Below are 27,769 nucleotides of genomic sequence, written 5' to 3'. Positions count from 1 at the left end.
GGGCGCCGCCGCGCCGTGTTCTGCACAAGGCCGAGGTGACTGGGCACGGAAAAGGTCTCCGCGCCCGCCGGCCGGACCCAGCGGGAGCGCCTGGCGAGCCCAGCGGAGCGGGGCGGGACGCGGGCCCCGGCCGAGCCGCCCGTCCGCTCCCTGCCCCCTTCCCGCAACGCGCTGATACCAACGCTCGCGCGCGCAACAGCCAATCGGCGGCCGCGGGCTCGCTTCTCCCTCGCCTCCCATTGGCCCGCGAGGGCGCGGGGGCGGGGCGGGGCAGGCGCGCGCCCGCCCGCTCGCCGCAGTCCCGCAGTGCCGCCGCCGCCGCGCCGGGGCTCGCGCGCGCTACAACCGCCGCAGCGGCCGCGCGGCTCCTCCCGGTGCGGGGCGGCTCCTCCCGGTGCGGGGCGGCACGGGAGCGGCGGGGCTGGGCTGGGCTGGGCTGGGCTGGGCTGGGCTGGGCGCAGCGCGGAGGTGACTCTGCTCGCCGGCAGCGGGGATGCTGCTGCTGCTGCGGCCGCCGCCGCCGCTAGTACGGGGACTGCAGGCGGGAGAGCGGGTGGCCGCGGCGCCCGGCGGCATGTGAGCAGCGGCGGGAGCGTTCCCCGAGCCCCGCGGCAGCGCTAAGGGGGTCCTTCCCTCCGGCGGCGGTTCAGCCCGCCCGGGGGCGCAGCGCGGAGGCGGGCGGGCATCCCCGCTCCAGCCGCCCGCCGGGAGACAGCAGGACCGGCCACAAAGCGCCGCCGCCCGCCTTCCTCCGCACGCCGGCAGCCCCGCTCCCGGAGAGGGAGAGAGGGGGCTGCCCTCGCCCCCTCGTCACCTTCTCGCCGCCCGATCCATGGGAGGAGAGGGCCGTCTCCCCCAAGGAAGCGCCGCCGCGGCTCGCCGGGACTGAGCGGAGCGGCCGGCGGCCGGCGCGGCGGGAGGATGCCACTGCTGCGGAAGGCGCTGCGCGTCTCCAACCGCTCCATGCTCGCCTTCATCTTCTTCTTCTCCTTTTCCTCATCCTGCCTCTACTTCATCTATGTGGCCCCCGGGATCGGTGAGTCCGGAGCCGCCCCCTCGGGGAGCGGGGGTGCTGGTGGTGGTGGGGGACGCGCCCGCCGCCCCCGGGCTGTCACCGCGGGCGGGGAGGGCACGGGTGGCGCCGGGAGAGGGGCGGCTCGGCTGTCGGAGCGCGATCCCGCCCGCCCGGGAAGGGTCGGGGCGGCCGGCGGGGGCGGCGGTAACGTGCGCGGATCCCGCATCTTTGTTCTGCTGCTTTCAAACGCTCTAGAAGGTTCATCTGCCATCGCGAGGTAGGTGGATGCTGCCCTTGCTTCTCAGGCTGGCAAAGTGAGGCACTGGAGCGGCTCAGCCTTTCGTCGTGTTACAGTGGTATGAATCGGGAAAGAACTGCAAAATTGCTGGAATCGCTTAAATGTATTAGTCTTTTAAATGGTTAGTAACTGCATTTATAATAAAGCCCGTGTGAACAGAAATGAAGAACCAGCTCGAATGTTGTTTACTTCTGCTAGTGGGATCTCTCTGTCTTCACAGGTTTTACAGTTTGGTAACTTCCACTTCTGAAGGAACCACTTCAAAGGGAGACAAACCGTTGATTTAGAAGAACCTTCATAAAATAACTGTGCAAGCTTGCATCTAAAACAGACAAAAAAATGTGCTGATTTCCTTAGCTCACTCTTCTGCTGTTACTGGGAGACCATCAGGCTTTTTCTCAGTGGATGATCTTTTTAGAACTGGTTAACATTACCCCAGAGCTAAGGCCAGTGGTATCCTGTATGGTGCTCTGTGGGGTTTCTCTGTGTTGGATGTCTCTTGATTAGGAAATGTTTTCCTATTTTTCCAGGGAGCGTTGCCACATTTTTCTGCACATCTCCTTGCTTATCAGGTGCTACCTAAATACTTGCCAAATCATCACTCTCTTCATCCTTAATGCATAAAACTTCTCCCTGCAGCCATTACTTCAAAATGTCCGTGCTGATGTGACCACTGAATCTTCAGGAATTGTTTTCTGTTGATTGTCATTATGCTGTCTGGCTCCCTCTTGTTCACTATCTTCTATTTAACTTGTAAACACTTTCAAGGTGCAATTGTTCCTTCTATATTTGAATGGTTCTATATAGTTCAGCTATCGTTCTATAGTTTTCCTTTACTTATGTATTTCCTACAATATTGACAAGTCTGCCAATTATCCTTCTAGTTCAAATAAATACAAAAAATATTAGGAAATATATAATATTTATAGGGTTGGAGTTCTGAAGTTTTTGTCTGTCAGTGTTTCCCTGCTGAAAGGGATGTGTTGTCTTCCAAGTGAGAATGATGCTGAAGTCCATTTAGACGTCTTAGGTCTTTAGATGCTAGTGCAGCATACATATATAAAGTAGGCTTTAATTGCAAGTAATTGATATACGATCTAAATAGCACAGTTTCTACATCTTTAGAAGTGTAACTTATAACATCTTACATAATGTACGCAATCATAGTTTTACTTTGTTACTTAAATGTTTCTTGCCAATGGGTATTTTCCCAGGAAGTACATTGTCTCACTTAGCAAGGCTTATGTATTACCTTGTTCAGAATGAGAACCTTTAGTGATGAGGCTTTTAATTTCTGACTTCATCTTTCTGCTCAGCTGTTGGGAATTACATGTATGTTCACTTTCCTTTGTACCAGGAATGAAATGGAATAAACTGTATGTACCAAAAGTGTTCTTAGGGTAGGTTAATTAGGTCTTATCAACCTTGAGGGAAAAAAGAATCATATTCAAACTAGTCTTTCTTGCTATCTCAGACACAAATGGTGTAGTTAGCCCTTTCAAGATGTGGTTTAACAATGCAAAAATCTTGGGTTGTTACATGAGTTTGTGAGATTACAGCTCTTTCCAGCCACTGATCAATGCTGTGCTGCTCTAACTGTATGTTGTTGTGTTGTGAACTCATCCAGCTTAAGTCGAAACCCTGCAATAATGAACTTGTCTGTGGGATTTCTTAGGTTCAGCTTGAAATGCTGCTGTGCTGGTCTGAAGGATCCTGGGGAAGAGAATATAGGAAATGGTAAAGGAAAGGGCAGTAGGAAAGTTTTGCATCTCAGCCTATCAGCCTGCAGATGTAACACTGATTTTCCAGGAATTTGCTCCTTAAAATGTTATTGTGTGGAATGGACAGAAAGAAGGTCAAATATTATCTAAAAACTAACAAGCTTCCTGGCAGTAGAGTGAAAAAGTAAGCTGTAAGAACAGAAGTTTTTCAAAGCACATAGGAACACCCAAGTTTACAGGCAGATGACTCATCTAATAATCCTATGCTGTATGCTCATGGCATTTGCATGTTGTGATAGAATAGAATATTGAGTGTAATGAAATAGATGTATCTAAGTCAAGGCTGATTTTGTGTGTGGAGAGGAGGAAGACTAAAGGTTATTGAAGCTCAACCACCTTATCTGTTAGCACCTTTTCATGAAATATATTCTGCAGCTAAGTCATAAATGGTTGGGTTCTGTCATAATTTATGTGTACAGATGTTTTACTGAGGATATTTGAGTTCAACAGAACATTTTATTCCTCAACAAGCTACAAGGCACAATGTCAGAGAGGAAGAACATTCTAATTGTGTTGTAGGGAACTGGAGCTTCTCCCTGGCTGGCTTCTCTTCGTGGTGGTCAGAGGAACTGAAAAGAAACTGAGAAGTTGGATTCTCAAATGTTTTATGGAGCAACAGTGTACTGGAAGGTGGGAGAGGAAAAATAAGGGAGTTATGCACCAGAATGATTTCCTGAGATGTCAAAGTCGATTGAAATTTTGAATTCTTATGGGCTAATGGAGTAGGAATCCCCCTTAGCAAGCAATTAATGGCTTATCAAAGGGAAAAGACATCTGCACATATAAGCCCTTAGCACTGGAGGAATTCTCAAAGAGGTCACATTCCCTCTGTCCTTAAAACTATTTAGAAAATAGAGATGCTATTTTTTTTTTTTTTAGATGAAACTGCAAATTTTGTAACAAATGCAGTTTAGGACAACGTGAAATATTGACAATTTGTTTAGAGGAAAGAAATCTTAATTTTAGTTTAAAAAATGACTTTTATTTAAAGTATTTAATTATTTGTCTAATATTTAAAAGTTTTCATTTGCACCATAATCACACATATTGCAATTCTATTGCAATTCGGATTTTTTTTTGTTGTTGTTTTGTTTGGTTTTGTTTGTTTTTTGAAGAGAACCTCTCAGAATGTTAGTTCTTTAGGAAATAAAAGCTTTTATTATTCCACGTATTTCATAATATGAGGCAAGGAAAACCACATTTTCATGTTTTCAGACATGGTTCTGTGTTTTGAGATGAAGATATGTAGTACTGCAAATAATATAATATATAGGGTTTAAATGATTTGATAATAATCCATACACTATGTGGGATTGTTCATGTGCCTGCTTTTCCCTTTTCTGTAAGCAGAGATGATTGGATGAGGTACAGGTGATTGCAGCCCTACCTCAGCACCCTGGTTGTCTTTTGATAGTCACAGGAGCTGAAACACAAAAGCAGGTTGATTTCTAACTATTAATTAGAGAAGACAACTATTTTTCTAATTTTAATTTTTCCTGTTTAATTCAGTGGGTGTTTCAGAGGAAGACCTTAAGGGATAGAATTGTAAGTTAAAATGGTCAAAAACATTTCAAATGTTTAAAATTTAAAAATTTCATTTAAATGTTTAATGACACTTCTGTGTGATAGTCTCAAGTATTCATTGAAAGCAGATAAGAGTTGCTGCTTCTCCAGAGTGACCACTTTTGTGACAGTACTTCATTTGGCGCTCCTCTGGAAAAAGCAGAAACTGAAATTTCCAATCTTGAATTAATAGCCTGTGATTCTGAAACTTCACTGAAAGTTGCAAATATTCGTGTGTTAGTTAAAAGCTGAAGAAGCTAGCTGAGAGCGGGAATATTTGGCATCAATATGGGAGCTTTTTCAGTATTACAGATAAAAGTTAAAAAAGGGACTCAAATAATCTGTCTGGTCCTGAGAGCTATCCAGAACCCATATGTAGGTTTGAGTTTACATCGTGGAAAGGATCCAAAGATTAGGAGAATAAGACAAAATAACAAGGCAATGGTGACCAAGGGAGAGCATTTGCTGGTCTAATTTCATTGCCAAACCAACCTGAGTATTACAAGAGACAGTTTTTTAAATTTCTTTCCTGTTTTTCCCATTTGCTCTCAGCATTATAACTGAAATTACATTGGGCGACATAATAGATCTCAGAAAATGATCTCTTATTCATCCCTGGGTTATTCTTTTCTGTATTATTGCAGCAGAGAACCTTTGCCAGATTGGGTGGAAAAGTATCTTAGAGCTCTCCATATTGTAGCAATTGTAGTCTAGTTTTTCAGCCGGAGGGTGCTTGAGTACTGGAACAGGCTCCCCAGGGAAGAGGTCAGAGCATCAGGCCTGACAGAGTTCAAGAAGTGTTTGGACAACATTGTCAGGCACATGGTGACATTCTTGGGGAGGTTCTGTGCAGGGTCAGTAGCTGCACTCGATGATCTTGATGGGTCCTTTCCAACTCAGCATATTCTGTGATTCTTGCTTGTCTCCTTTGGATGTAATGACCTATGCAGTTCAAGTAAGAACTGGTTATGAAACAGTGCAGTGATCAAAGAAGATGCAGTCTGCTTTGACATCAATAACTAAGAATCCTGAATGGTGAAATGAAATCGAGGAGGAAAAAACAGCTAATGCTTTCTCTTTTATGGTCTTCTGCTTCTTTTATTAAAATCTTGCTACTTCTTTGTCAGTCCTTAGCAAAAGGCAGCTGTGCAGCCTACATGGAAGTTGGAAGCATCTCTACCAGTTTTAGCTCACAATTTTATATAAATCTATTTCCTGTTCTGTTACTAACTAGTTTTCCTCATAGGAAGAATGAGATCACTCTTTTTTGTACTTATGCAGAAGTGGAGGAGAGTGCTGAAAATGCTATCAGCAAGATAAATGTTTATCGTTGCTTCCAGGTGCTGAGCCCATAAATATGGGCGCAGCCTTTGGCTGATATTCTTTGTTCCTGACATCTATGGCAGTTGTGGTATTTCTAAAGACTTGTCGTTTGATTATAGAATAATTTAGATTGGCAGGGGCACCTGGAAGTCACCTGATCCAACCTCCTGCTGAAAGCAGATCCTACTGGATCGAATTGCTCAGTCGTGTCCAGTTGAGTTTTGAATAAATCCGGGGATGAAGATTTTGTTGTCTCTCTGGGAAACCTGTTCCAGTGTCAGACAACTGTGAGAAACTTGTAGTATGTAATCATAATATCCCACCTTATGTTCACTGCCTTGTGTCTTTTCACTGAGTACTTTCAATTGTTCCATTTAATCTTCTCTGTACAACAGTACTGTATTGCTGAAGACAGCAAAAAAATGCATCCTCCCCTTAGCCATTTCTATTTAAGACTGAACAAACCCATTTCTTTTAGTTTCCACTTGTACAGAATATGCTCAGTTTTGGAAGGTTTCCTCTGGGCTTGTTCTGGTATTAATGTTTGTCTCTTACTGGGGTGCCCAAACTGGGCATGGAACCTCAAATAAAATTTCACGAGCTGCTGAATAGGCAACAGTTGCTTGTCTCGATTTGCTGGTTATACTGTTGCCAGTACAGGACAGGATATTGTTGTCTCTGTTTGCCACCATGATAGGTGGCTGCTAATATCTTGTCTGAGGGTTTTGTTATAAAGCCTGTGTGTAGGTTTACTGCACCTCAAGGGCTGCAGTGAAAAAGGACTAATACAACTTGCTTATTTCTCATGTTGTGTGGACGTATCTGATAAAGGCTGATGAATTTTGCAGGGTATGGTAGATGTTCACGTTTGCATTTTTCTTTCCCTGTTATTGCCTTCTTTTATTTCTTTCTAGGGAATTATTCTCATGGGTCTCTTTTAAGTTTCTTGGGTAAATGAAACTTGTCTGTCCCATTGTTTCATAATTTCTGCAGAGAAATGCCTGTACTACAGAGCTGGTTGTTGCTGGGGAGCTATTTTCAGCCATATTCCATTATTAAAGTTCACCTGTTATTAAAGGCTTCATTTGGAGGCAGGAGTACTTTCGTTAGCTGCAGAGGTCTTCTTGCTTGCATTGCAGTTTTTCATGTCAGTTCCACAAATTATCATCAGATCCTTTACCTGTGAAATTGCAGTTTGCTCTCTGATTAATGGGGACTTTCCCTTTTCTCTTGTGCAAAGGGGAAATTGAGATTTAAACACTCTGCTTGATCTCTGATTTCCAGTGATCAAATGTTCCTCAGCATTCTGACTAAGGGCTTGAGCTCACTGAACCCCCTGAACTCAGGCAGTATAATGGGTAAGTTTTCTGCCTTGATCTGTGAGATGCAAGGACTTTTCCATTATGTTGGCCCAGCACAGTCATTCCTAGCACCTGATGCTGAATAAATTATTGTACTCCTGTCATTCATGACTGTCTTTCACTTTTACCAACAGATTAACTTCGATTAAACATACATATTTATTTCTGAATCAGTTGTTCTACATTTTTATCTGATAGTTTTCCTAAAGCCCTTAGGTATTACTCATTATTAGTCAGGGAACTTGCCTGCATAAGATTTCAATCAATATTCATTTTGTGATGTTGTTCTTAGTCAGATAACGGAAAATACTCAGGTATTTATGGTGTGCAGCTAACTTCACAAGGACAAAGTAATTATGAGGCCTCATGTGAAATGAGTTTTCACTTAAGCCAGCCAATTATTTGAATGCATTCTTCTCAATCCATGAGAAGGAGAGATTGTATACCCTGGGGACATTTATCTCTGAACTGTGATGCCTTACTGACATGGCCAAAGCTTTAACCATTTTCACATCTGTCTGTGGTGAAAGATAGCTTATCTACTGGCTTTTGATTAATAAGACTATTTCTGCAAGGGACTATTTTTGCTCACTTTTCTATAGCTCTTACTCTTAGGTAATCTTTTCTTTTCATATCATGCAGTGATATTATGGGGAGCAGCATGAAATGATTATGCTTTGTGTGGGATCCAGTGCTAGATTCTTGTGAGCACGGAGAAGAGATTGAATTCAGGACTTTAAAATATAAAAGATGCTTTTTTGCAAGGTATTGCCAATGGTCAGTTCACTTTCTTAGATTTGTGGTTGTCCTTTACCTTAATTTCATTGTGCATTTATTGAATTATTCTACAGCTTACTGTATAATCAACTAATAGTCTGAGAGGCTATTAGTTGAATAGAATAGTAGAGTATCTGATAGAACTGATAGAATAGTATCAAATATGCTAGAAATTATATTGAACATTGTATCCTTTATCATGCTTAAAACTACTGCTAGGGAAATAAATTTTAATTCAATTTTTTTCACTGTAAATGGAGATCCCCTCATTACTGTCTCCCAATAAACTGACATTTATCCAGTTCCTCAGACTTGCAGTCAGAGGACTCATCCATTTGGCATATCCATTGTTACTCTGAGTATGCAGAGGTTGTCTGAAGTATTAAAAAAAAATTTTGGAGCTTCTCTGTTACAGCTTTGTACATCATAATTTCACAGATTTCTACATCTGCATCATTTTGAATGATCACTGTTAGCCTCCAGAAACATTGGTAGCTTTTTTTTAACAGATTGATGTGATTTATCTCTTTCTAAGGTATTTTTCTTATAAGGAGATATATAGACTCAAATGCAGTCTTGCTATCTCTGTGAAATAAGATTAGATTTATTATTATTTTACAAATACTGCAAAACTAATATTGAATATTCAAAAACAAATCATGTAAAGAATATATTTCAAGGCACACAGGTTTTTTTTTCTTTTTTTCATGCTGTTGTATCTGTTTTTAAAACAGCTTCTGATTGACAACAAATTTGTAAAAATAAATTCAATATTAAGGAAGTTGAACACTTAAATAGTGTTTATTGATGTTTGTTGTAAATTTCCATTTTTGAATAGGAACCAGTTTACAGCAGTCTTATATTACTTGGGGTATTTTCCTTCACTGCTAAATTGTTTAATGAATCAGTTTCACAGACTAAAATCATTATCCTGTGAAAAATATTCTAGCTCCTAGAATTGTAACTGTGATATTTCAGAAGCAATCTTCAGCTGACCTCTATTTACTGTATATTTAGATTAATCGTAGAATTTAATCTTTAACACTTCAGTGTTAATTTGCCATGCATGCACTCTGCCAATAATATATTTCTAACTCTAGTATTGCTGCGAACAATATCACATAACCTTGAGATAAGAAGAGATTTATGTGAGACTTGTTCTAGAAATGCCCCTATGAGATGATTCCCCATTTTCAATTGCTAGTGAAGAACTTTCTGTTAACCTGTTTGAATCCATACGAATTTTTATTCAATATGTTGAATATGCTTTTCAGAAGTCCCATGAAAACAGGTGTTGACTAGCAGATGTGTAATTTCAGGGGCAATGGTCATTTGTCAAGACCTATTCTCTGTATAGCCATATTTACTACATTTGAATCTTGCAGAATCTGTGGGCTCTCTATGAAGTATTTCCTATCTGAGTATTTTTTCCCCGGAAAGATCAGTGTATAATGTTGCTACAACTACTCTGATGATAGATAATACTTTTTTTTTTTTTTTTTTTTTTTTTTTTTTTTTTTTGAGGTCTGGGCATGTTAACTTTTTGCTAATTGCTTTGAAAATATTCTTGATATAATGCTTTTTTCTATGTTTTTGGTTTTGTTTGGCCTTGGTTTTCTGGTTTTGCTTTGGCAGATTAAAAACTGCACCTTGAAATCAAATTTGTGACCTCCAAGTTTGTTAATCTTTTGTTTGGCATTTAAAAATCATTTTTGGTAATAATGAATACTTTTCTATGTTTTTAAAGTAATCACATTTCTAACTTCCTAGTCTTGTTCAGAATGTTGGTAATTGACCCAGTTTCAACTTCACTTGTTCTGTTGTATATTTTACTACATTGGTTGCTTCTAAGCGCGTGGCATATTTTTTTATCTTTGCTTTATGTACGAGTACAGCATGATAACTTACTAAGCTTCTATATAAAAATGAGTCTTATGCTTTTCCTGTGAAGTTTATCATCCTGGGATGATAAACTAATGCAGTATTGTGAGAAGTGCTTTGATTTTTTGGTATGCTGCTTGGAAGGAGCTTGATTTCCTAATGGAGAGTGATATGTGAATGATACAATTTTCTTTAAAAAAAGGTGTAAATAGTCTTCAAGTGAATATTTAAATAAAAAAAGTTATCTAATATGGAACATTAAGCCATTTTTACAAATATTTTTATACTTTTAGAAATAATGCATTGCCCTCCCAACAGTCTAACACATAAAACTATTAATAACTAGTGAGCTATAAAAATTGGAGACAAAATATGATTCATTTGATATTTTTAATGTGTCCTCTGGAATACAGGATGATCCCTTTAATAGCCTAACGTGCGTTATCAGAATTAGTTTTGAATAATGCCCTAAACCCAGGACTTTTGATGGCTGACATGCAGCTGTGTGTTCATGATTGCTGATGCAGATCTGGATCAATTGATAGGAAAACTTCATCTGAATTAGTTATGAGCTTTGAGCTCACTCTTGCAGTTGCTTGAGATGGAACACTGAGTACAGTATTGATTCCAAGGTGTCCTATATGTGTGTGTTGTTTTATATTCCTCACTGCATTTTCCATCTGATTAACTTGTAAACTGTATGACAGCCTGGATTCTATGTCTCTTGAGTCGTAAATTTTTTTTCTTACCTATCATGAACCATGTACAGTGAAATAAGAAGAATATGAATAAAATTGCTTCTAGGTGGTTATATTGTTAGATGTTTTCTTTGGTTACATGGGAAATTTTTCCTTCCCGGTTTGTGCTTTGCCTTGTACCGTGGCAGCGAGAGTTGGTTCAGATGCAGCAAGATAAAAATAGAAGAAAAATCACAGGTTAGTTGAGGTTGAAAGGGCTCTCTGGAGATTATCTAGTCCAACCTTCCTATTCAAGAAGTGCCACTTGGAGCCAGGACTGTGTTCAGAAGGCTTTAGAATATTTCTGAGGATATTGTCCACAATCACTGTGCCAGTGCTCCATCCCCTCATGGTATAGGAGTGCTTCCTGGTGTTCAGGTGGAACATTCTGTGTTTCAGTTTGTGCCCACTGCCTCTGGTTCTGTCCCTAAGCACCACTGAAAAGTGCCTGGCTCTGTCCCTTTTTGCAACTTGTATACATATACACCCGCCTTTTGTACACATTAATGTGACCCCCTGAGCTTTCTCTTGTGGGCTCAACAATCCCTGCTCTCTCAGCCTTTCCTCATAGGAACTATTCTTCAGTTCCTTTGTCTTTTTCATGGCCTATTGTTGGATGCTCCAGGATGTCCATGTTCTGTATTCCACTGTGGAGCTCAGAACTGGACACTATACCAGGTGTGGCTTGAGTGAAGGCTGTGAAGGATCACCTAGACCTGCTGGCAGCATTTTTCCTAATGCATCCCAGGATATTGTTGGCCTTCTTTGCAGTACATTGCTGGCTCATGTTCCACTTGATGTCCACCAGGACCTCCAAAGCCTTTTCTGTCAAGCTGCTTTCCAGTTGGATGCCCTTAAGCATATTTTGGTGCATGAGGTTGTTCCTACCCAGATGAAGAAATTTGCACTGTTCCTTGTGAACTTCATGAAGTTTGTGTCAGCACATTTCTCCAGCCTGCTGAGGTATCTCTGGATGGCAGCGTGTTGTGAGATTATGTTCTGCCTTTCATCCAGATAATTAATGAAGGTGTTAAACAGGAATAAATCTGGTATTGACCCCTGGGGTACATCACTGGTCACTGACCTTACCCTTTGGGCTTGATCAGCCAGCTTTTGATCCAGCTCACTGTTTGCTCAGCCAGCCCGTACATCAACAGCTGTCTATGTGAATCTTATGTGATACAGTGGGAAAGGCCTTACTGAAGTCCTGGTAGACAATGCCCCCTGCCCTTTCCATATCTGTCTTTCATCAGAGAAGGTGACCCACTTGGTTGACTGTTCCTGATGATTTTCTTGTCATTTATGTAACTGAAGAATGGTTTCCAGGGTTAGCTTCTCCATCACCTGAGACTGATCAGCCTGTATGTACTTCTCTGGGTCTTCCTTTTTGAAGTGACAGTGAAGTGAAGTGAAGTGAAGTGAAGGAGTGACACTTGCTTTCCTCTAATCCTCAGGCACTTCTCTCACTTGTCGTGATCGATCAAAGATGGTCAGGAGTGGCTGTGCAATGGCATCTGCCATCTCCCTTAGCACTTGGTACATCTCATAGGGGCCCATGGACTTAACCTGTTTGCTTAAGTCTTGCACCAAGGGCAAGAATACAGCCTCCTGGCGTTTTACCTGTTTTCAGAGTCTTTGGGATGGATCTCTCATAAGCTTGAAGGAGATGATCCCTGAGTATTACCCAGCTTTCTTGTCTTCACTTGAGGGCCTTAATTCATGGGATTCCACCACACAGATATTTGAAGAGGCCAAAGTCTGCTCTCTTCAAGTCCAGGGTCGTGAGCTTTCTTTGGCTTCTTCCTGCCCCTAGGATCCTGAACTCCACCATCTCATGATCTCTGCAGCCAAGGCTGCCTTTGATCTTCATGTCCCCAGTGAACACCTCCTCCTTGGTCAGTGTGAGGTTCTGCAGATCACTTCCCCTCACTGACTCTGGCACTTGTGGCAGGAAGTTCCCATCAAGGCACACCAGGAACCTTCTGGAGTTCTATCTGGCTGCCTTCTGCTGTCAGTCATCCCCCACCCCACTAGAAGAAAAGCTGTGTTTCTCTGTTGCACTTTTGGCCTGTGTGGGTTGAATATTTTATTCTTATTGCTGCTGGTTGATGTGACATGTGAACTGTGCTCTTTGTCACAGGTCTTTGCCATCAGACCCGTGCCAGTAGATGAAATTTATTTTTAGGACTAAATTAGTATCTTTAATTTTTGCTTGATGTTTTAGTTCTGCCGTTATTAATTGGCTGCTCAAGCATCTGCTGCTACCTAAGCAAGCAGCTGCTGAATGACAGTGGAATAAAGTGAGCAGATCCATACTCCTTGTAACTGCTGGAGAGCCAGGTAGTGCGAAAAGGACTGCCCAGAAAGGAGAATGTTTCATTCCTGATCCATTCCTGATGTATTTGTGTACAGTTGGATAGTGAGTTGACAAGCAGCTCAGCAAGAAAGGGGAGGTAGACTACGAGAATTACTTGATAAAAACATGGCAAAATTAGATCTTCCTGGCAGCAAGAGCAGCTCTTGCATCCTTAAGCCAAGGTGGCAGCAGACTTTACCTGGTTGCCTTTATTTTTTTTAATTATGTCATTTCATGGTGTCTATTTTTCAGACAAATGACTTTTCTAGCTTTCTCTTTCACAAGGTCTTGTGTGTTTATTCGAATTTTTCTCCACTTTGTCAGAAGGGGTAAGTTGTACTTCACTGAAGGGAAGATATAGGTGCTTTTTCAGAAAATCTTGTTTTTACAAGGTTTATATCTACACTATCTGGACTGCAGTAACATTTCCCATAAAAATTGAAAACATATACATGGCCTCTTTACTTAGTTGTGGCCTTGTTTGAAAATTTTCACTCTCAGTTCTTTACTATATTAGGTTCGTAAGACTTTTGCCCTTCTTAGTGTTTCCTCCATCTCACGTCAGGGGAGTGAGCAAGCAACTGGGTGGGGACTAAGCTGTTAGCCACATCAACCTACCACACCTGGTTTATGTGAATCGAGGTTATCCTTCTATAAACCTGCTGAAAGCCCTATAAACCTTCAGAGTTAAAAATTCAGATGACTTTAGCTTTTGGTATCACATTAAAAAGGAGAATAAAGCACACAAGTCTTCCTGAGGTTAGCTCTGAAATCAGTATTTACTAACGGATTGATATTAAAAAAAACCTTTATTTTAGTGTTGGAATAGGAAGATATTGAAGAGAAGAGGTGTACCTATGGGAGAAAAAAAATTATTTGAGGAGAGAGAGGATACCAATTTAAAGTATGTTAAAGTTTGAAGAAAGAAATTTTTTTATTATTTAGGAATTTTTTGTCCTATTTTAAAGGCAGATATACACATGGTTTTACTTTCAGAAAAGCCTTGAATTTAGAAATTTTTGTTTGAAGGTAAATAATTTTTCTTGGAGGAACAGATCAAATTGCCTTTATATTAATTCCTAAAGTAGGAGTTTCTTGAGTAGGAAACTTCATATATGAATTCATGAATTGTACAGATTCCTTGAAATGCTTAGTAGAGACACTCTAAAAATCCCAATATTTGAAAGGAAAACTACAAATGGAATTAAATAATTGGAACCATAGTGTATTACTTTATGTGAATTGGATTAGAATTTTAAGAAGTGTTTGTGTTAGGAAATCTGAATATCCGTTGTCTTGAATCCTGGTAAGAATCTTTCTTTTCTCTTGTCAGGCCAAGGTTGTAGCTTTTTTTGTTTTCTTTTGCTTCTATTTTGGTGGCCAGAAGGTGTTGAGACAACTTCAGGATCGTAGCAGCTAAGTAACTTTTACATTTATGTAAACTCTTGTTAACAAGCACAAGTAGTCATGCTGACCAAGGGTTTCAGAATTCCATGCCATGCATGGCACCTGGCATGTTAAGAGCCTCTCTTTTAGCTGTTAATATTTCTTGTTTTAATAAGAAGTTCTTTGAAAACCAGGACAACCCCCTCATTCAGTCATTTAAAAATAAAGACGTTATTGTAGGGCTTTGAAATACTATTCCTTGGAAGATTATGGTGGTGTTTTTATCTTTGTAGGTGTTGGTAGTATTGTTTGCAAGTGTGGTGGAATGAATCACCGTGTTTTCCTCTGGAAATGCTCCCAGTCCCTTTTACACAGTCCTCTGTAGCTCTAGCCTCTCTGCATTGGGCTCTAAGAAGTTATTGATCGATCTGGAGTTACTTGTGTCATTCCACTGGTGCTGGCTCATCTGGCGGAATTCCTGAGATAATTTTCTAACTTTTCTTTAATCTCTTTTTCTCTTTTTCATCCCTGGTATGTTTAGTTCTTCTCCTCAAAGATGCAGTGCATTTTTTTGTTGTTAGGGTGGTTACTAGTTACAGGGAGCCAAATATGCCCCGACAAATGGGTGCTTAATGTAGGTGAAGTGACAGATGATCCCTTTGACCCTCTTTGCTACCTTCGGCAAGGGAAATTTGTCCTTCCCTTTGCAATATTTTTTTAGCTCTCGGAGTTCTGGGTAGACATTTGCTCACTCAGATATAAATGCAGCTTCATTTCTACCTTACCAACTTCTGTTGAATACAAAGAAATGTCTTGAGATCATATTTGGAGCTTTAGGTGCAAGATTAAGACAGAGAAATATTTCATGCTGTTGTTGTTAGTGAGTCAATTAATTACTCAGAGTGTTGATTTACTCACCCTTGATGCCTATAATAAATATTTCATGTATAAATTTAAAACATTAATACTTAGAGATTGGCAGAGATTTGTAAGAGTTGTATAACAAAACAGCTATTTGGAGTGAATGAATAATAATACATTTTGATTGGAAGTTGTGTTAGCTAGTGAGTAAAAAAGGGACCATTATATGGGACTAAAACTATTTTTTGTCCTATATTTCAGTAATGTTTTTGTAGATCTGTATATGAGACATGTATCAACATACGAAAATGTTTTTATTGGTAAATTAAATTTTCTTGTCACTCTCTTTTCTTGTAGCTTTCTGTTGTAAGTTAAAGAGAAATTAAAGTGTCATATAAAATGTCTGTTGACAATCTGTAGTTTTTGGGTTTGAATAGAGCCATGATTATGAATCCATTTTATTCTTTTCTATTGTTGTCTGTTAGGTTTCACTGTGTGGACCTTCATCTCAAAGAATTATTGTTCACTGATGGATTCAAACACAGTAAAAATGTTGAATGCCTTGTAGATGTATGTTAGAATAATTTGGAAATACATTATTTTAATACAAATTCAAAATTGCTTTTTGTTTTATCAGCAACTACATATCTCTTTATGGTGCAAGCTCGTGGTATAATGTTGAGAGAAAATGTAAAAACAATAGGACACATGATAAGATTGTACACTAACAAAAATACTACACTGAATGGCACAGGTAAGAATATTTCTTACTTAATTTTTAAAAGACCTTTTTTTTTTTTAGGGAAAAAAAAAGCTAATCATCAATGACATAGCTCAATCATGAAAACTTAGACCCAAATTGGAGTCAAGATCAAATAGTTACTATTTATCAGTTCACTTTAGTAGGAAATATTTGTATTATCTGTAACAAAGATACTTGTGTTTAACTATAATTCCTTTGGTGCAATAAAATGCTTTTTAAATCATGCTGCTAGGCATTTGCTAACTAAAAATTAATGGTCTCACCTTCATGATATGTTACCATTTCAGTGGGTAACACAGGTTTTCACAAAAATCAATTCTTCTTTTTAAGATTATCCTGAAGGAAACAACTCTAGTGACTGTGTTGCTCAAACAACAATGTATCTTCCAGAGAACTTCACCTACTCTCCTTACCAGCCTTGTCCAGAGAAGCTGCCTTACATGAGTAAGTTTCAAGCTGACCTTAATGTTTATCTAGTAAATTAAATTGTATTCTAAACAAAAGACAGTTATTTTAATATAGAATATAAGTGTAAGGAGTCTAAGTATATTACAGAAAGTAATGAATAAAATACATCTAATAATGCACAATGATGCTTAGCAGAAGTTTGCCCGTAAATTAATGTCTTACTGAATTTTTGGTCTCTTTACTAATTTGAAATCAAATAATTGAACTACTGATTTGTAAGACAGAAAATTTCACATAGTTTCTGAAGTTATTTGTGATGCATTCCAGAATTCTAACCTCTTGTCTTTTAGACACCTGATTTAATCTATGGGCTCATTCAGCATGAGCAATTAATTAAATATCTAATATAGTAGTTCAGATCTGTATCATACCAAAAAGTGTTGCTGGCAGCTGAACTGAATTCTGATCAATTTTTCTTCAGAGAAAAAGGGTTGATGTTGTTAGGGTAATCTTGATTCCTTTTTAACTTTTTAAAAATCACAACTGAGTTTATCTATTGAAGGAAACAGAAACAGTCCATATGACCTGTGTTTCTTTTCAATAATATCAGATTCTAAGCTTTGTTTTATGTTTTAAATATACAGACATGGAGCCAAAAGTATAGATCAGTTGCTGTTGCATATGAAACTAAATCATATAGAAAACTGTCTTAAGCCATGTAGCAATTAGTCCCATGGTGTGATAATATCTTTATTTCAACCTCTTTTGCTCCAGACATAGAGTTTGACTTTCAAAATCACATTTTTATATAGTATTGAACATCTAAACAAATAAAACCAAATTATTAAAATATTAAATATTTTAGCTACTTTTGGAAACATAAAAAAGTTCAGCAAATGGCACATCTGGATAATCAGAGAAATAATATGTGATGGTTTTGTTGATTGAAAAATGCATATAAATTATTCTTTTTAATGGCACTTTCAAGAGATCTGGCAGTTGGAATTCTGTCAGATTAGTTCAAGACTAAGTAATTCTACCAATAATTTCTCTATAGATCTCCTTGTTGCTGCTCTCCTTTTACCATCTTTTTTTTATTTTTGATTTTTTTTATTAGTAATTGCTCTGTACTTCTTCTATCCTGTTTAATTTCATAGAGAAATAATAATTTTAATAGAAAATAATTCACTGGATAAGTTGCTTTTCAGCTAAGGGATATGTGTTTCCCTTTTTGGTTTCCATGTATGCTATTTTAATAATCATCTGTCTTTCTAATTATAATCTAAATAAAGCACCTCTGAAGATCTTTTAATGTAATGAAATGTTGTAGGAAGTGAGAGATAACCAGGGAAGAAAGAGTGTTGAATTGTGTATACTCTAACATGCTTAATTAATCTAAGGTTATTATAGAAGTAAATTTTTCTTCTTTGCATCAGCTTGCCAAATTTATATCACGAAAGGGGCATGGTAAAATCATATTTGGTCCCAAGTACATATGCTCTTAAAATAGAAACAGAGTTTGCCTTTTTTGTATGACTCAGTATAACAGGTTATAACCCACTGGTAGAGCAATGCTGTTGTAATTTGTAAGCAAAATACCTCTTTTTTGAGATAGAAGCAGTACAATCTGTCTATCTTTTCCTTTGTAGATAAACTGATAATCCCAACCTTTCTAGACTGCATAGTTTCTAAAGCTCTTGTCATTCTTGAATTTTTTGCATTGTAGACTGTCCTTAATTTGATTTCTTCATAAAGCATCATAACTGGCTTAAATCCTGGTTACAAAACAAATTAGTTTTGGAAAACTTCTCTTTTTTTCACTATGTTAATACATCTCAGGATGAGATTTTCTCTTTTTATACAATTACATTGCATTGGCTCATATTAAAGTGCAATCCATTATAAACTGTAAAACTGTCTTTCTGCATCCTACAACATAGCCAGGTATTGCTTGTTTTGTTGTGCATGCTTCATTTTTCCTTCAGAAACAAACCGTCCTTTATTATTTTGAATTATTTTTACTTTATTGGTTTCTGTATCTATCTCGTTTGTTGAATTTTTTTTTTTTCTGATTTTTTTCAAAATGTTTTTTGCTTTCTGAGCTTTCTTATTTTGTGGGTTGTATAAATATGTTTTATTGCAGCCTGCTAGACACTGATGGAACTAGTGAACAATAAGCACAGTTATTTACAGAGATGCCTTCTCCTGCCCTCCACCAGTGACAGGGAAAAAATGCTGATTTCTATTCACTTGTCTCTTGTGTACTTTTGATAGTACCAATACTTCAGGTTTTACTATAGCTACTTTTTAAAACCTCTGAATGGAATTTCATCATGTCCCATAGAGTTAGAAGCACCTTTATCTAAAGGCTTTATCTAAATATCGTTCTACCAGTTGATGTTTTTTTCTAATTTAAACTCTGTAATCATCTGATCACATCTGAACTTTTCTCAGAAGAGGTATCTGAATCTCATCATGTGTTATTTCCTTCCATTTCACGGGTAGTAATTGACCTTTATTTAGCTTTATTTTCCTTTTAGCTTCTGTATTCAAACTGAAAGATTCTTGTTGCTTTTCTATCTCTTGGTAGTTGAAATTGATTTTTTTAAATTTAAGTTTTTATTTTTTAAAATTTATTTTGAATGTGTATATATAGTGGTCCTTTGTTCATTGACCTTGATTCTACCTTTCATAAGATTTCTTTTTTGGGTTATTGAAGAGTTTCAGACACAACCATTATGACAATCTAAGATTGTTTTAAAATAATTATTTTTATTCAAATCTCTGTAGAACTAGCTTTTCCTAGTGTTTATCTATACAAATTTTTTGGAACTGCCAGGTTTCCTTTTTTCCTAAAATATTTAAATAAATATAGGTTTCTTTAACTCTTCTCTTGAAATAGCTCCATAGTGTACTGTTACTGATAACTTTCACTTATAATTTTGCATTAAAAAAATAGTTACCTTCTTCATTTGCGAGTAGTACTGTATTTAATCATATCCCAAACTAAAATAGCTCTTGCACGTTCCTCTACCTTCTTCTGAAAACAATAGTTATTCCTATGTTCCAAAAAATTTAAATATTTTCAAAATATTTAGATAACTAGTCAATTCAGTAACACAATCTAGTTGGTACAAATAAGATCTTGTGGGTATGGATACATGGGAAAAAATGGGAGTGATTTTTTGACTGACTTTAAACCAACCCTCACCAAAATACTTAACTTTCTAGACGAAAATAAGAATATTTTATGATGTTTGTGAGAAAGTTCTTGCAAGATTTTTATTTGATGATTTGGAGTGTAAGTAGTTGCTGCAGAAAAACTTGAGCTTCTGGTTAATGACTGTTACATTAGTCTTCTCCCCAGATTTCCTTGATTCTTTCTATTGCTTTTAAGGGTATTTACTATGAATCATTCTTTCCAGTTTTGAACTTTTTACACATGCATAAGCTAATGACTCACGACTTTCAGCTGTCAACCCATGTTTATATTTTCTCACAGTAGGTACTAACCTGAATTTTTTCAAATCATATTCTGGTCTTTATCCAGTAACTTACCAAATTTCACTCTTAAGCCTTTTGCAAATACTTTTCCCATTGGAGTCGTTAGTTCTACCAATAATAATTCTCAAATCCAGCCCATTGCTATGAATTTATTTGAAGTAAATAGTGGTGAATTAGTGGGCAAAGACTCTACATGAAATGCGCATATCATCTAAAATTTAAATTGAGGAAGTTTGTTGAGTGTAGTGATGATGCATTTTCTTTTGATGTGGAAGTGGAGCAGGAAGGCAGACAGGATTTGAGTAAAGGTTCAGTAGTGCAATGTAGAATTATTAACAGTGGTACTTGAAGTGAAAGGCAACCCAAATTTTCTGTAAGAGATGTAGAATTCAAATTACTTTTCTAGTTCTGCATCCTGTGAAATGAATTTTTTTTAATGGGTTTTATGGAAGGAATGTTTGTTTTTGGAAACAGTAAAAATTCATTCTGTAAGAATTAAAGATTAGGAGGATAGAATAAGTTGTTTCTTTTTTTCTGTAAGTAGTGTAGCTACAAGTTTCTGATGCCATTTGTCTATGATATTCCTTGTAGTGTTAGGTCAATTGTCTTAATTGAAATTAATATATAAGGGTTTTTTTTTTTCCTCTCTTTAGGAGGCCTTATTGATGTCAATATGAGTGAAATTAGTTTTGATGAAATTCAGCAACTCTTTTCAAAAGATTTAGACATTAAACCAGGAGGACACTGGAAACCAAATGACTGTAAGCCACGGTGGAAGGTAAGTTGCTGATTTTCTGTTTTAGTTTATTTTTTCTTGTTGGTATATAAGAATAATTTACCATTGCAAGCACTCAGTCTTTTGGTGTTATATATGTAGTATTTATAGTATTTGTAGTATGCTATCTATGCTCAAGAAGAGGCTTCAGCTAGGAGAAAAATTTGAAATGGATCATAAAGAACTTTTATAGGTTCATTAGCTGTAGTTACTAAACATTTCATCATATGGATGCAAATCTGTCCTGTGTGTCTGTTGCTTGAAGTATAACTAGAAGCAAGTGAACATAAAAGGAAAATCTTATTTATGTTTTACTCAAGATTTTTTTCTTAGTTGTTTGACCGAATTTCCACCACACTTTCCTAGGAGGAACCAACATATAAAACACTGAACCAATTTAAATGTAGAAGTTGAAAAGCCACAGGAAATTTGATCTGTATTGAAAAATTAAAATTTAAAAAGAATGATATAATAGTTTTTTTTTCCCCCTCTGTAGGTGGCTATCCTTATTCCTTTTCGGAATCGTCACGAGCATCTTCCAATTTTTTTCCGCCATCTGATACCTATGTTGCAGAAGCAGCGGCTGGAATTCGCCTTCTATGTTGTTGAGCAGGTAACAGCATCTACTTGAAAAATGACTTTCAAGATTCCTTACTGAAAGGAGTTTGATATTCTTGCCAAGATTTGGATGAATCTAGAATTTAAAAATTGTTACTGTACTCTTCTACTCCTTTAAATGAAAAAGAAAAGCTCTATTTCCATTCCTCAGCTTGAGCAGTGGCCAGATACATGATGCTTTTCTTCAAATATAGGCTGATATTTTGTAGGTAATAAGATGGCCTCTTAGAATCTATTGTAATTGCAAGTTTTCAAGGCAAAAAAACCAGGTCAGCAGCAGTGTTCCTTAGGGCTCAGTTCCAGGGTCTTACGTTCAGTGGATGCAGGAGCCAAATGCACCATCAGCAAGTTTCTGATGGTTTGGATGAGATGCCTTGCAGAGGGTTCTAGATAAATTGGAGCACTGGGCAGTGATTAATGGGATGAGATTTAATAAGTCAAAATGTTGGACTCTGCACCTAGGATGGAGTAAAGCCAGGCACAAGTGTAAACTGGGAGAGGAGTGACTGGAGAGCAGCCCTGCACAAGGGGATCTGGGGGTGCTGTTTGGCAGCAGGAGCCAGGCTCACTCCTGGCTCACAGGAGTCAGCAATGTGTGCCCTGGCAGCCAGGAGGGCAAACCCCATCCTGGGGTGCAGCCAACCCAGCATGAGCTGCCACTCAAAAGAGGTATCATTGTCAATTTTGGTTTTTGTGTGCGTGTGTTAGAGTAAGTTTTCCTCATAGTATTGAAATGTTTGTCTCTTCTTGATTTTTACAATGTCTCCTTTGTTTTCTGTGTGAAGACAGGTACACAACCTTTTAATCGTGCAATGCTCTTTAATGTTGGCTTCAAAGAGGCTATGAAGGATGCTGTCTGGGATTGCATAATATTCCATGATGTGGATCACTTACCTGAAAATGACAGAAATTACTATGGATGTGGAGAAATGCCACGCCATTTTGCAGCAAAGCTGGACAAGTACATGTACATGTAAGTAAATAGTTTTATTCATATTGTTCCTTAAATACCCAGACATATTTAAAAGTGTATGAATTTTGTGACACTATATACAGTAGGTGAAAACAACAAAGGAGCCTCCTACTATGCTAGTTACAGAAATGAATATTTAGTTACTGAAAGAAATATTTTAATTTAGTGTCTACATTTGATGTGTTACTAATTAGAAGATATAATTTATGATTTTCAGTGTTGAGCTTATTGCAGTGAGGCTGATCTCAAAAAAAAAAAAAAAAAGACTTTGTATGTCAAGGGGGAAAATCTTACCTAACATTAGAAATGTTTTCTGGCTACATGAACACTTGTGCTGGCTGTTATAAAAGAAAAGCAGATAATCTGCAGCAAAATATCACAGGAAAAGTGTCTTTGTTTTCTCATAAATGTACACTTTTATTTCTGTTTCATACTGCTATTTAAACTGAAGATTTTCTTACTGCTAGACTCTTTTGTATATTGTCTCTCAGTCTCTGCTGACATGTGGTGAATGTAGTGGGACCTGCAGTTTTCTTACCTCTTTCTCTTCTGTCAGTTTACATTAATGATGTATCATTTTCTTCTTAACCCTCTGCTATCTCATGACATTCTTGGAATCACTTCAAAAACTGTAGTTTATTACTTGCTACATGTGTGTATTTGCTATTCTGAACTTTATTTGTGAAATTATTCAACTTGACAACGTGATCAACTAACAGATGAAAAGCAATGCCTTGAAACCATGGCTCTGTGTCTGGACTTCAGGTTGTCAACCACTCAACAGTTAAATGTTTAAAGATTTCATATGTATTTAAAAATTAATAAGTTAGCATCTATGACCATGTAAGAGATTTCATCTATGTATGTACTTATAAAACACTTCATGCATTTATATAATGTCTAAATAGGTAAGTATTTACAAAATTGATAAATTTTGTATAAATAAAACTAGATTTATAAAATTAAAAAAAAATAAACCTCACGAAGTCCCATTAACTGTCATATTCCAGTTGTTTTTGAGTTGGCAATGGGTTTCTGTTGGTTATTTTTGAGGTATATATGTGGGTTTTTTTGAGGGAGGAAGGGGGTTAAAACACCTGCTCTTTCAGTTAAATGTTGAAAGGCAAATATACGTGCTATAAGATTTTGTTGAATCCTGTGTTCCCACAGAGATCAGAAATTACGTGATTGTCTATTTGTATTTTCTTTTCCCTTGCATTCTGGAGTTATCCAGTGTGGCAATTGTGTCCTGAGTGATGGTAAAACTTTTTGTAGATGGCCTTCACTCCTTGAAGGTTGCAGATTTGGAAGTGTCTCCTGAGAGACTTTTGTTTTATGAAATTATATGCTCCTTCTGAAAGAAAGCTACTTCACTGTAGCAGCTTCTGGGTTAAGGATTCAAGTTAATATTGATGGAAGTAAATATAGATACTTAAATGTTTTAATTTATTTTTAGATTGCCAGAGTGTTTGAAGGACTGGAGATCACATTGATTGGGGAATAGTATGTTATATGGATAGGCTGTTCATATTGGGCAACTGCTTATTGCTTAATTATATGTGTTAGTAAATACTGTTGTTTACTGACAGGGAAGCTTGTAGATCCTTTTGATTCAAAAGTTTATCTTTTAAAATAAAAGATATTTTTGTGTTAAACAGCAGGCAATTCACTGTTTAATATGTACTGTTAAACTGTTTCTCTCAAATTTTAACAGTTCTGTGGGATATAGTAATGAATAAAAATTATTTAATTGATGCATTACTGATTTGTAATTTTTCGGTTGATTAAAGAGGATTTTTTCAGTTGAATAGTGTCAACATAAGTAGTTTGAGGGCTTCACTTAACCCTTCAGCTATGGGTCTAAATCAGCCATTTGAAATACCTGGTAGACTTTTGTTTCATAAATGTGATCCTAGTTGGAGCTGCAGTTTGAGAGCACCTTTTATGCAAATCAGACACTACTACAAACTCCAACTAAAACCAAGTTTTGTTCAACTTGGTGTATGTTGCTTAATGCTGGCAATTGTGAACCAGTTTCCCTTAATGAATACATTCAGCCTCTGACCATGTCCTTAGTTTGGGGCTCTTGCTTTTTTGGAAAGGTATTGTTCAAAGAGTGGGCTAATCAAAGTTCAGCTAACAATAGAGAATTTGTCTTTTGTTTCCAGCCTTCCATACAATGAGTTCTTCGGTGGTGTAAGTGGCCTGACAGTGGAACAATTCAAGAAGATCAATGGTTTTCCAAATGCCTTTTGGGGATGGGGTGGAGAAGATGATGATCTTTGGAACAGGTGAGCTTTGAGTGCTTAGGTCTTTCTGTACCATCCACCCTTTGAGACCAATCAGGTGCTTTTTTGTTCTGTCACTTGTTACATTTTTGTTATTTGTTTTAAATGGACATATTCTACCTAGTTTGCTTCAGAAATATAAGAACATACCATTTGAAGGGATAATTATTATATTCTTTTTTTATTGGCCTGGGGACAAGTAGCAAGATTTTAAGAGCTGGGTCTTATAACAACAGATATAACAACAGGTAACCATACTAAGCAATATAGCATCACTCTTACTGTTAGCATTATGAAATATTATTCCACAGACATTTAGTGTAGGAATGAGTTTCATATCTTAGGGGCAGTGTTTCAGAAAGGTTAATTTGTGAGTATATTGATAGTTCCAGACTGGACAATGAACAGCCCTGCTTATGGCATTACCAACTACTCACAGTGAATGAGTCTAAACAGTTCTGAGCTATTGAAAGTGTCTGCATGAGTTTATGTATAAAGAGATCTTTTAAAGGAGGAGAGGTTTTTTATACTTTTCTTGCTATTTTCAAGCTTTTGTGCTGGCACAAGCAGGAAGTCTTAAATTATTATTATTATTATTTTGCACTTTGTTTAGCCAACTTTTTTAGTTGTTGGGTTTGGAGTGTTGTAGGTTTTTTTTAGGAAGAGAATGTCAGTGAACATAAAGACTTAGCTTTAAAATATTTGATATGTGTTTTTCACTTTTGCTTTAACCTGTATGACTAGTAGTAAGATATTTTTACAAATGTTTATGTGTTATACTGCAGGGTTCATTTTGCTGGATACAATGTAACAAGACCAGAAGGCAATTTAGGGAAGTACAAATCCATTCCTCATCATCACAGAGGTGAAGTCCAGTTTTTAGGACGGTAAGAAAAACAGAGAAATATTGATATAATACAGCTAAAGATATAAAATCTTTGTCTTGCATCCACACATAGGAATAAGCAGACAGTTCTTATCAGTGTTATTTCCTCTCTGGTGCTGAAATTTATATTTTCTAAAACATTATGTTTGCTGTTCAGATATTTTTATTTAACCATGAGAGAGACTAAATTTGCATGTCAGAAGTTATTATTATCATAACCTTTGATCCATAATGTAATTGTTCCATAATATTTTGGGCATTAGTGCTGGCAGGGCTCCATTAGTTGGCTATTTTCGATATTTTGCAAAAGGAAGCAGTGCAGCTGGGGCAAAGGGCTCCTGCATGAAAACTGACTTTAAAACTCCTCAAAGATTGGTTTCTTTCCTCATATTTCATTCTTTTCTGAAATACAGGTCTTCTCATTTCCTGCATACATTGATTTAAACCTTTTCTTTTGGGGTTCCTTTCTTTTGCTACAAAGATACAAAACACTTAAACTGGCCAGTAGGTTCTGGCTGCCCTGGAATGCAATAGAAACCAGAATGCAGCAGATGAGCTACATAAAAAAATTTAGAAGGTGAAACACAAAATAAAGGGTTTATGATACGTGTTTTCAGGTAACTAGAAATACTGCTCAATTTTGTCATAATGGTTGTCTTTTTCTGGGAACGTATTTTTTCTCTTTTATTGATAATTTTAAATCATGAATAAAATTATAGACATGTGCAAAAGAGATGAGTAAATCTGTTATAGAAACTAAAGTGGGTAGTCTGGGGAGGGGAACGTTTTATTTAATCAACTCAAATTTAGATGTTTGCAAATGCAGGAGTCTCAAAAGTGAAATGAAAATTTCAGACATTTAAATGTATAATGAAGAATGGTGAAGATTCCTAAATCTTCCCTGAACTCCTTAGTTGAATTTCATAGCAAAAGAACATGAAGAATTTGAATAATCTTTAAAAATCTATTTCATTTGGGACCATAAAAAAGTTTACTTATTGAATACCTCCATTTTTATTTGGTCTTAATTTTAACTTGTTTATGTGACCATAAAATCTAACTGCATTAAAAATCTTTAAAAGCTTGCTTTTAAACCTAAGGTAGGTTATTTGGTAATTTCAATGGACTGAAAAGTAGTTTCAGAATTTAAGGTATGCTTCAAAATTAAATGACTGTCACAATAAATGTCTAACATCAACTGAATTGTTGCAAATCTTTCTCATTTTTCTTCTTCCAACTCCTTCTGCAGATACAAACTTCTGAGGTACTCCAGAGAACGTCAGTATATTGATGGGTTGAACAATTTAGTATATACTCCTAAAATACTTGTCAGTAGGTTGTATAAAAATATAACTGTTAATCTCATACCAGAACTTGCTCCTGTTAGAGACTATTGATGGAAGTGGAATGGCAAGATATCCTACCAGAATAAACTTTTAACACTGGAAGCTACTGATAAACACTGTAAAACAAAACAAAACCAACAAACAGCAGCTTAGAAATAGAGTTTTTTTGACCAACTGATGATGCATATTTGGGATGAGAAGTGATTGTATGTACCATGCATTTTGTTCTGAAAGAAAAGCCAGCAGCTACCACTCAGATGTTTACAGCATGAGACTACTGTTCAAGCCTTCATTCTTCACACTATCTTAACTACTCAACTAAATGAACTGCAGAAAACAGACTTGTAGCTTCTCTGGAAGTAAGGATAGAGGCCTCTTCCAGAAATTTTTTATACTAAACTGCCCCTCCTCATATTTAAATGAATGCTTTTGTTTCTTTTTAAAATGTGTTTTGTAAATATGTGATGTAAATTAATGTGTGTACATTGCTTTTCAATTGTTCAATATTTTATGCTTCAGTATGTATTTGAGTGTGTTCTCATTTGAATTCTATAGGAATGTTTTTATTAGCATGAAAGAGCAAGTGTAAAATGTAAGTATGCTTATAAAAAGGTTATACCTTATGTGAAATGAAGGAAATATTAATTGTTGGCCAGCTATGACTGTAAACTGTTATACTAGTTTTGAGCTCTAGGCCTCCTGCATATCTATATAGAAAAGTCAATTTCTTATATGAACCTGCTAGAAAGAAAGCTTTTAATTTTATTTATTGCCAGCAAAATTGTATGATACCCTGCCTGCCATCTGAATCGTATTTATATGCATATTGCATGTGTATTACAGAAAATCTTGCAGTTGTTGCATATTAT

At 37.3% G+C, this 27,769-nt stretch overlaps 1 protein-coding gene across 1 annotated transcript; it reads left to right on the top strand.

Annotated features, from left to right (window-relative positions):
* Window positions 1-423: 423 nt before the first annotated feature.
* Window positions 424-27,704, top strand: B4GALT6 (beta-1,4-galactosyltransferase 6). Its single transcript, XM_014874312.2, has 9 exons — window positions 424-1,036; window positions 15,977-16,093; window positions 16,433-16,546; window positions 20,668-20,792; window positions 21,286-21,402; window positions 22,193-22,380; window positions 24,549-24,671; window positions 25,454-25,555; window positions 26,804-27,704. Exons 1-9 carry the CDS (start codon window positions 922-924, stop codon window positions 26,949-26,951), a joined length of 1,149 nt encoding a protein of 382 aa, XP_014729798.1. The 5' UTR covers window positions 424-921; the 3' UTR covers window positions 26,952-27,704.
* Window positions 27,705-27,769: the final 65 nt, after the last annotated feature.

The sequence above is a fragment of the Sturnus vulgaris genome, chromosome 1, assembly GCF_052056855.1.
Source record: "Sturnus vulgaris isolate bStuVul1 chromosome 1, bStuVul1.hap1, whole genome shotgun sequence".
In the NCBI taxonomy this organism is placed as follows: Eukaryota; Metazoa; Chordata; class Aves; order Passeriformes; family Sturnidae; genus Sturnus; species Sturnus vulgaris.
This window is presented reverse-complemented; position numbering and strand designations above follow the sequence as displayed.

Coding starts and splice junctions, on each gene's coding strand:
- B4GALT6 (XM_014874312.2), top strand. CDS start 922: ATGCCACTGCTGCGGAAGGCGCTGCGCGTCTCCAACCGCTCCATGCTC. Junction 20,793..21,285: donor ACTGTAAGCCACGGTGGAAG/GTAAGTTGCTGA, acceptor CCCCCTCTGTAG/GTGGCTATCCTTATTCCTTT. Junction 25,556..26,803: donor GAAGTCCAGTTTTTAGGACG/GTAAGAAAAACA, acceptor CTCCTTCTGCAG/ATACAAACTTCTGAGGTACT.